Below are 10,768 nucleotides of genomic sequence, written 5' to 3' on the forward strand. Positions count from 1 at the left end.
ACTGCCTAGTCAGGTGACGTTATCGGCGCTATTTTTAGCATGGCTTTCCCGAACAATTCAAATGGTCAAACTGGACATTTGGAACGGACTATGAATATGGGGATAGCGAGGTAACATAAGTGGAAGTGCATACAATATATACATTCATTAAAAAAAAAACGCCTTTTCACGTGATGTCCCTTTAAAGTTTTAACATTTTTACATGAAAATAAGTTAAAGGGTATCAATTCATTTAAAATATCAATAAAGGAAACATTAACATGGAGACCATTGAAAATGTACAGGGAAAAAAAGACCAGGTATCTCGGAAGGAGTAGCGTCCTAATTAGCTTCACCGACAACCAAATTAGTCAGGTTTTTTTTATATAGCTTAGAATTAAACCGTCCTTGTTTGTCATGTTCTAAGTACAATTCGAGGAGAGCTGCTGGTGTAGATAAGTCGGTGATGCCCTTGATATCAAGTTCAGGAGGGAACATGTATATGCGATAGACAAATACTTGTTCTGTGTCCCAAAATCTCGTACGGTGCTTTTGCAGGGTTTCGGTATTTTTTTTTAATAGCTTACCACCTGCTACCAGGAAGTTAAAACTCTGGCTTAATTAAAGAAGGATATGCAGACGTCATGTGAAAAAGTTATATATAAGGATATATATGCATATGGCGATGAATGTGTCGTCCCTGACTATCTAATGCTTATTTGAATGCCTGTTTATCTACCATAGCTATAACTGTCACTGTGTGAATACTATCATTCATGTGCTGTAAAGCGCATTAGAGTAATTTTACAGATTATATAGGACGTATGTAAATGTTCCATATGATTAGTATAATTTATACAGTCATTTTTTTTATTTTTTTTTATTTGAAGTTTGCAAATCGTCAGTATTTCTAAATGTGAAATTGAAGGACTTTAAAATGTGTTTGTTATCAGTCCTGAAAAGCTCTTTAATACATTCAGTATAATATGAAAACAAAAAGAAGTCGGCCAGAAGAGGGACATAGTTTGTTTCAATAGGATTGCAGTCGGATGGAAAATCTTGCCAATGACTTGAACAAAGATATTGTCGAGCAGGAACTCAATCATTCTCTTAATAACAATAATAATCATTTATAACATTTATATAGTTTATTATATAAATTGTAAACTTACCCTTTAGCGCTTTACACAGCATTAAACATTAAGTGCGAAGACGATTATCTCAATATGCATATACATTAATATAAAGGTTGGGCCTTAAATGCAGACGTGAAGAGTTGGGTTTTATATCCTTCTTGAACTTAGCAAGGGTTTTTGACTTCCTGTTAGCAGATGGTGAGCTATTCCACAACGTGGCCGAAACCCTCCCAAAGTACCGGTTTCAATAGGTCATAGCTCTCGTATGTTTTCACAAAATTTGCTCCAAAATAATTTATATACTTATTTTATTTTTATCGCCGTTCGCCTTTCGAAGCTGTCATAAAAAAAATAAAGAAGTTCGTTTATTTTGGTATGAGGAATGGTGTAGCATTAAGATTGTCAAATGTTGTGGTGGTATAGAAACAATTTTGAGTTTGCTTAAGATTGATCAAAAGATCGTTTGGGTTCTTAAATACACGGAGTCAAAATACGCCTGTGGCCTTAATGTTTTGGTGTTAAGAGTAACGTTCGGATAAAGGTTGGTTAGGCATCCAATACAGCCGAGGTGGAACAATTTGTGCTTAAGGGTTCTGGTTCTTCTGAACGATGGATCTAATACATTTCATTTCTCTGGAAGTGAATCTAATCCAGCAAGCTCTAGTTTTGCCAATTGTCTGGCGTGGTCTTCCACAGATTCCTATTGATAGTAGGAGTCTTCCGATTTCACCATCCTTTATGAAAAGCTCTTGTAACTATGAATTATAAATTATATTGACGTCGCCAGTTACTGCGTGGGTAGCTGGACCAGAGTTGTAGGAGGAGGTAAAACTAGAGCATGCTAAGGAAGAAGCTATTCTAAATCCATGTTAAGTCAGTGTAAAATAACGCCAAATAAACATATAACGAAAAAAACAAAAATATAAAAAATATACATCTTTAATATACGGTAAACAGGAGCTAGCATTACTACATGTAGTAAGCAGTCAACATAAACATCGTAGGAATGTCTGAATATTGTATAAAAAATACTGACTCACAGAGTCTACACAACTCAACGATAATCATTTGTATACTGTAGTATCCCCAAACTGTTCTTGTGCACGAGTTGCACGAGAATCCAGATCTCAATGTAAACAGCATGCAGATTTAAATATGTTTAAAATGATAGCACTTTATATAGAAAGTCTCATTGTATACCAAGGGCGATAACTACGTCCGGTATAAGTTCAATTCATAGCAAGGGCGATAACTACGTCAGGCATATCTCCATTGGAGAATACTGATCATTCCTGGCAGAAGTCAAAATATAATTCATTCGATAAATCTATAAAATACTCAAAAAATACATTATCAGCAATGTTGTACAGAAGGCAAATAAAATACTCAACTTAGACAACTAACTCATTATAAGCAAATAAAACACTCAACTTCGACAACTAACTCATTGTCAGCAAATAAAATACTCAACATATAATCAATAATTGTGTACAGGAGGCAAATACAATCATAAAACCTTATGCAACAGTCATGGTAGTGGACAAATAATTCAGAATAATGTAATAATATCAAACTTACAGACGAACAAATAATATCATACAACAGTTCTTTACAGATTACAATTACATTAAAATATATCACACGCGAAGTGGGGTTAAAAACGAGGACACTGATAATTTGCTGAAATACTTGTAGAGATTATTCAAGTTTGAAATAAATGCTTTACATTTATATATCAACTGTAGAAACATACTTATGTTAGGAATTACACATTAGCTATCGATACACAAATGTCGCTAGATGTACAATGTATATATTTATACACTGATAATCCTCCAGTCATTCGTCATTCGTCGGCGCAGACACCTTTAAAATATGGTACAGAACTATTGGGATTTCTATGTGTGTGGGTATATAAATAGAGCACATTTGATTGGCTTATAAGATTTTACCGGGCTAAATGTTGTTCGCTGCGTAGGTGTGTGAAACCCAGTCACCTATGAAATCGAGTATGTGTACGGCGCGTCTACTATACGACAGTCTGCTTACCTGGGCTAGATACATACTATAGGGGTTTAGCTACCTTGGTGCGTGCTATTTTATAGCAGTAACATAGGCGTTATCACCAGCCGATATTTAAAATAAAAAGTATTTTAAAACAAACAAGAACCTGCAACCAGGTCAATCGGCAATATGTTTTGCTGCAGTTTTTACATGGACTTATACTTTGACTATCTTAATAATAACTTTAAAGATTTGATATATAGCCCATGCTACTACTTTGTATCAGACCTCTTTAACAGGTTCAATATCATTTTGTTAATCATAATTTACAGATTGTATTTCTTCTTCAGTTTACGTAGGCATCGTCTGCGAAGTTTCCCGGTTTTCTTCATACATCTTTTGCGCATTGCCTGCCGACTTTTGTTGCCTTTGCGTCCACGTCGGCCACGTCGGCCCCGTCGGCCCCGTCGTCCTCCCTTTTTACCCTTGTTGTGACGTCTGGACCTTCGTCTTATAGATGTGGTGCATGTGTATGTTTCGTCATTGTCATTGATACATTCTTCCCAAGAGTCAATCAGACCGTTCAAAATACGGGAACTCTCTAAAAGTGTGCATCTCTCAAATTCGATTTTCTCCGAGTTGGTTGCCTGCGATTGAAATGGAAGTGGGCAGTAACGAGGTGAGCACAGTTTGCGTTGGTAACGTAATGCGCGATTTCTGCGGAGGAGTGCACACACCACTCTGTTGGTGCTGTCTCGTACATCAACATAGTTCCCAGATCGCCCCTCCTCAAGCTTACAGTCAGCATATTCTGTTTTGACAGCTATGTGTGTAATTTTTTTAAATAGTACTTTCAGGTAGTCGTTCTGAAAAAAGAAGACAAACAAAAGTTTGAACATACTATTTTCTGAAACAAAAACTGCAAGCAATACTACAACCTTTAAATGTACTATGTCATATGTATTATGTACATTTTACTTTAGTGTGAATTATAATATCCGATACTTTATATAGAGGGACATACACGTCATTGTTAATATTTGTAATAACGTACCATGTTCATCTGTCGTGGTACAGATCCTTCACCGCCAACTTCACACTCCGAGTCGACTGGCCTGTGTGTATCTCTCTGCAAGTAGAGAAACAATATTAGTTAGTTATCCGAAAGGTGACAGGACATACAACGTAGTCACTGTAAAGGTAGTAACAACCTCTGTTAACAATCGGCCGTGACAGACAATGGAAACACCATAGCTAGGTTAGGATAGATCAGATTTAATCATATAGTTAGCATTGATAACATTTACAGGGATAATCATAGAAGGGGCCATGTGACCATTGACCCCTCAAAACTGAAATGGACCCCTTCCTGTTCCAATTTTCGTTTATTTTACATAGAATGGCGCCTCTTAAATTTAATATTGACTGAAAATTGCCAAAAGCGTCCCACTGCTCCTACCTCGAAGGATGTTCCCTGTATTTAAATTGTTTTGATTTTTTCTATTGACTGAAAAAAATCATAACATTGTAGTTGTGACGATTGCTCCACCCTACACACTACGATTGCTCCACCCTACACACTACGATTGCTCCACCCTACACACGATTGCTCCACCCTACACACTACGATTGCTCCACCCTACACACTAGGGAGTCTGGACGTTACAGACGGACCGAAAGGTTCTCAAAGCAAATGTTTAGACTGACACGACTGACATTATAATTATTTAATATTTAATCCTTAAGTTCAATAAACAGTGTTTGTCTGAGGTTCTTGAAGTTTTACAAGGTGATGGTATTTTATATCCACAAAAACACTCCAATGGAAATGATATATTGTATCTCTGGTATAGATGTATCTTAAGTGTTTATACACAAAAACACTCAAATGAAGATGATATCTTGTATCTCTAGTATATGTATGTACAACAACACTTACAAGGTCAGTCAATTTTATATCTATAGATGTCTTGAGGTGATAGAGAGCGATATTGATTTCATCCTTCATTGGCGCCGCTAGTGTGGACGTGATGGCCTGATCGACGTCGCCTATAGCTCCGGTACCTTCACAGGCCTCGCAGAAGTTCGTACGTCTCTCACATCGAGAGGCATGCACACGCATAGTTATGTCGGACAGAAGCAAAGTGAACGCTGCCAAATCTGAAAAAAATATAACAAATGTCATGGACAAAAAAGTATTGTTATACATGAAAATATGAAGTGTACGCATTCTAGAACACGAAATATATTAAGAACGCATGCTTTTAACTGTAAACTAAAATAATTAAGAAACATGAATAGATGATAAATGTTGCAGGTAAAACGTTCCATCATATGATCACCGACTCAAAACTTGATTAAAATAAATGAATTATATCAGTTACAAACGGCATGTATATATATTATATTATACTAGACTTACACATATAAAGTCGTGCCATTGTGTTTGAGGTTTGGGTTTGTATGAATTGTGAACCATTTTGATACTGTATATATATGATAACGGCGAGGAAAATACGACAGTCAATGAAAAGTTTCAGTTCAGTTACTGTTTCTATACACATGTACCACCTCAGACCATACACACACTTGTGTAGGTGTTCACAATGTGTGATGCGTCACTGACCGGGACCAGCTTGTAAAGCCACGGATGACTGCTAGCTCTTCATGAAAGTCTTTAGGGAACCGAAATATTATTATATATATAGTACTTAATTGTTCTTACAGAAATTAACATATATGTGCCGTATTGTCACTGTTTCCTGTTTCTTATGTAAACAGATCGATGTTAGTCTTGCACGAGTTCTGAGCGATTGTAAACAAGGTATAGGTGATATCGGTTGTATACCGAGCACCTTTGGGAGATATTATATAACCGTATACTCTCCTTCACCACTGTTCTGTCCTTGTTTGAGCCATTGTCTCATCTTTCAGCCTGTGTGGGAAAGAGGAAAAGGAAAAATTTACATACATATGTATCTGTTTTCTTCCCATTTCTCATTCGTTTTTCTCTCAAATTATCTCCCTTCCTTCTTTCATCTCTGTTCATGTATATATATATGTATATTTAGAAATTTGTTTGATATTGTCGACTTGCAATTTGGATAATTGTTTTTAATTGAGACAACTTGGCTTAATACCTCTTGTTGCTCGACCAATCAAATTTGTTAACAACATGAAAAGTTCTGTCAATGTCTCAAAGAACAAAATTGCATGGCATCGATTTTCATAATCAGATCACATCATATCTAAACTGTTTGGATGATATAGAAAACCATTGTTTCTTATGTTTCTTAAACTGCACCATCCTTGAAGAGTAAGGGCAAAATACTCAGCACTTGCAATATATAACTCATCTCTCCTTTAGAATATGGAGTTTACATTGATGGTTCAAACGTATTATGTACACTTACTGTGATTGGCTCAGACCCCACAGAATACACCGGCATACGGAACAAACCAGAGTTATCTACTTGGTCTAAGACTTCTTGTCTTTCGGCTTTACTAATAATCAGAATGATTTCACAAGAAATTGCATTAATTTATAAAAAAATGTATAAAAGGCTTGCCGATGAAAGGATTTAACTAATGACTGTTGTTTTTAAAAGTTTTAATGTAAGACACACACAGATATTTGCACCGTTCATATCATAAAAGATACAATATGCAAAAAAAAAATTAAAAAAAAAATTGAACCAACAAATTAATTAAATTGCACCAATGAAACCAATAAATTAATTAAATTTCAGGACTCAACGGTGATGGAAAGGACAAAAAAGGAGGTTATTCAAATTTGTCCAAACTACGGAAAAGGGGAGATGCTGAAAATCTCTTTCTTAAATGAATTTCCAACATAAGAGGAGTAGTGATAAATTCAAATCCCATCTCCTTTTTTTACATAAATAATGAGCATGTGTATTTTTGTTTAAATGCAACCCTGCCTCCCCGTTCCTACTTTGTTATTTGTCGCTATGAGGTTTTTCTCGGAACATAGCAATTTCCGTGATAGAGGTCAAGTACTGAAGGACAAACCTTTGGAGTGTTTCGAGTGTTCCAAGTTGATGACCTTTTCCGTTCTCGATCATGATCTTATTTGGAAATATTTTACTTCCTCACGTGAAATTACTATGGAAATGATTGATTATGCCCATAAGTATGCCTTGATGTTTGTTGTCACTAACTCCGACCTCACTTTGTGATCCTAGCACTACTCAAATTTCATCTAGATTTGCAATTTGGGTGTCGTCGATGAAGAAAAAACACCGCTCACGTTTCTTTATCACATTTTGTTAATTCCTTGCCCATTTTTAATAGTCATCTTGTAAATGTTTTCTTTGCTTATATTTTACGTAAGTTTTTTGGAGTCGATAGAAACAGACAAATCCTGAGACAAAACAAAAAATGTCCCGGAACGTTAAAACCTAGACGAGCCGGAAGGGTTGACCAAGCTTTTCGGAAGGATTAACCCAGATGTGCCGGAAGGGTTAACCAAGCTTTTCGGAAGGATTAACCCAGATGTGCCGAACCCAGATGTGCCGGAAGGGTTAACCAAGCTTTTCGGAAGGATTGACCCAGATGTGCCGGAAGGGTTAACCAAGCTTTTCGGTAAGATTGACCCAGATAACCCGGAAGGGTTAACCAAGCTTTTCGGAAGGATTAACCCAGATGCTTCAGAAGGATATATTTTTGCACCATATACAACATCCGTAAAGATGCCCAACTCGGGAAAACATGTAGGCTACCCATGAGCGATCAAATAGAGCAGGATTTCATTATGGTGAACACTGATTTACCTACGATCAATTAATTTAACGTATTGATAAACTGTTTTACATCTAAAGGGGGTATGTCGTTCAAAACTGAAGCAGGCTGTGTGGTCGATTTCAACTTTTTTGTTTTTGAATATGTTTAGTTAGTGGTAACATACTTATGACCAAGCGGTGAGGATGAAAAAGTTGATCGTTTTATCTTTCATGAGAAACTTGTATAGGATATTATAGTTAAAGTTACAGTACATGGTATATATAGTTCACTGGGGGTAAGCCGAACCATCTATTACAGAGAAATATATAATTATTTTCATAAAAAAACAATGCATTGTCTTTATTAAAAAGGAAAAATACATCAAAATATTAAAAGTAAAGTTAACAGTGAATAGTGAAACATTAACAGTTCATTGATAATATAATACTGCTGAGATAACCTACACAATCTTATTTATTTTCTCTCTAAATTGGGTAATCGCAATTTCTGTAGTTTGCGAAACTAAAATTGGTAAATGTTCGTTTCCCAATAATTGCCATATAAGAATGGATAGATATTTGTACTGGATGTGTAAGATATATAACCTACTCACTCTTATATATTTTCTCTCTAAATTGGGTATACGAGAAGTGATATGTTCTTCAGTTTCCAAATTTCTGTAGTTTGCAAAACAAAAATCGGTAAATGTTCGTTTCCCAATAGTTGCCATATAACAATATATATAAATTTATACGAGATGTGTTTGGATAAAGTATTAATAAAACACTGACTCATGCTATAGTCATCAGTGACATAGAAATATTTGTGTGTGTATGTAATTTCGTGGATTCCTAACTTTACCCACAAGTGATAACAGTTTGTGTTTGCAGTATCGAGATCATGAAACCTTATCGTAATCTAGATTATCAACCTGGACAATGCTAACAATCTAACCAATCGGACAGGTACAACACACCTGACCAATGGCCTGGGATATATGGTAGCAACGCCCACCACCCATTAAGATTGGGGAGACCCAGGTATCGGCCAACCACAGGGATCAGATGCCCCCAAAGTAATTATTAAACAGCTAACACGATTGGCTCTAAACACAAATGATACATAACTCTTTGTTAAAATATATATGAAATGATCGCTTCCAAGTGATATCACTCTGGAAACCAAAATCGTTCTATCGAATTTCGAAACGAAAGTGAAATAATGCGGGCTCTTTTAGCAGCAATTGTTACTTTCGATTTAAAAAATAGTTTAAATAAGAGCGATCCCTATACAACACAGTTTAAATTCTGTTTACAAAAATGATCTTGCATTGTTTATGTTCAATTTGATAAACATCAGTTTTTAGTGTCTGTTCGGAAGTGTGGTAAACTATCACTATAATTCAGTGTAAAATATCACTATAAGTCAGTGTAAAATATCACTATAAGTCAGTGTAAAATAACACTATAAGTCAGTGTAAACTATCACTATAATTCAGTGTAAAATATCACTATAAGTCAGTGTAAAATATCACTATAAGTCAGTGCAAAATTGAAATAATCTGGGGACGCCGTGGCCTCATACAATATCATTTCCTGTTGCCTTTCACTGATTTTACTCTCGATTTGACTTATTTCTCAATCATCTTTCATGCTGAAAATAAACTATTCGCCGTTGTGGTGTAACTCTTCATTATATGATGACGTCATATTAACTCCTCCTTATCAGATTACGTCATATTGCACATGTGGCGTCGAAAGTATTGCTTATCAGCGAAACATCATTTTATGGATAGAGAAAATTATTATTTGATTTTATATAAAAAAAATAATCACTTTTGTGTTGTGGTTTTGATGTCATACAATCAAAAAATGGAAATCTTCCATTAGCCATAGATACGGAGCCAATGGGAGCACAGACTTTATGATGTATTTTGAATCCATATATTATGATATGTTCACCTATGCATGAGTGTATGTTGAATTGGTATTATGTTTCAATTTTGTAAATACACAAGTTGATGTAGGTTCAGAATACAGTAAAAACAGGAAGAATTTCGAAGTGTCAGCTCAACCATAATTTGAATTTGTAATTGATCAAACTAGGGCAGAATAGGAACAAAGGCATGCCTTACATGGTGACCATTGATAAAATAAGGAGAAAAAGACATATCGAGCCTTCCAAAACACACACGCATATACTACACGCATGTATCTTGCACACAGGGGAGGCCGTCCTTAAATGACCATAGTTGTTGATAGGACGTTAAACAATACTAAACCAAACCAAAAACCTTCGTATCACACAAAGATATGACATATTTCCCTATGATAGCACTATAAATCTTGGCTATAGACCTTCGTTATACAGTCATAAACATTAACCGGGAGTTGTTTACCTAACACAACTGCAGTAACAGATTTACTTACTGCTTTAATACAAAAAAATCTTTTTTTTTCTATAAATTAACTTTTTAAAGAAGAATCTTCTATATTTGAACTAATCTTTGACTGCAGGCTAGCCTTGTTTTGTTGATGTGTTTCATGTTGCAATACTATTTCATAGTGAGTGTTTATCTTTTTGTTGTGTTATGTGACATGTACATTTTTTTATTGAGGAAGGGGCGGATCGCTTAAACAAATTGTTAAAAAAACATTTTGACTGTACAGTCAATATTACTTGATTTGTCAATATATATACAGGGCACGAGTAGAACAAAGTGTGCCATCCTCTCTTGTGTTTCTATCATTTATTCAATTAATAAACAAATTGTTTCATATATGCTAGTGCATGTATTTCCAAAGGTTTAAGATATCAACTACCTGTCGTTATATATTTATACATTGCAATCCAGGTACCCATATCAACAATTAATAATTTGGCATTATGGCCGTGTCGAGAGTGTC

At 35.3% G+C, this 10,768-nt stretch overlaps 1 protein-coding gene across 1 annotated transcript; it reads right to left on the reverse strand.

Annotated features, from left to right (window-relative positions):
- Nucleotides 1–3,404: 3,404 nt before the first annotated feature.
- On the reverse strand, nt 3,405–5,564 carry LOC110460912. Its single transcript, XM_021514124.1, has 4 exons — nt 5,542–5,564; nt 5,059–5,279; nt 4,174–4,248; nt 3,405–3,985 (listed from the first exon to the last, which is right to left on the reverse strand). Exons 1-4 carry the CDS (start codon nt 5,558–5,560, stop codon nt 3,446–3,448), a joined length of 855 nt encoding a protein of 284 aa, XP_021369799.1. The 5' UTR covers nt 5,561–5,564; the 3' UTR covers nt 3,405–3,445.
- Between the last annotated feature and the right edge of the window lie 5,204 nt (nt 5,565–10,768).

The sequence above is a fragment of the Mizuhopecten yessoensis genome, unplaced genomic scaffold (assembly GCF_002113885.1).
Source record: "Mizuhopecten yessoensis strain PY_sf001 unplaced genomic scaffold, ASM211388v2 scaffold10521, whole genome shotgun sequence".
Taxonomy (NCBI): domain Eukaryota; kingdom Metazoa; phylum Mollusca; class Bivalvia; order Pectinida; family Pectinidae; genus Mizuhopecten; species Mizuhopecten yessoensis.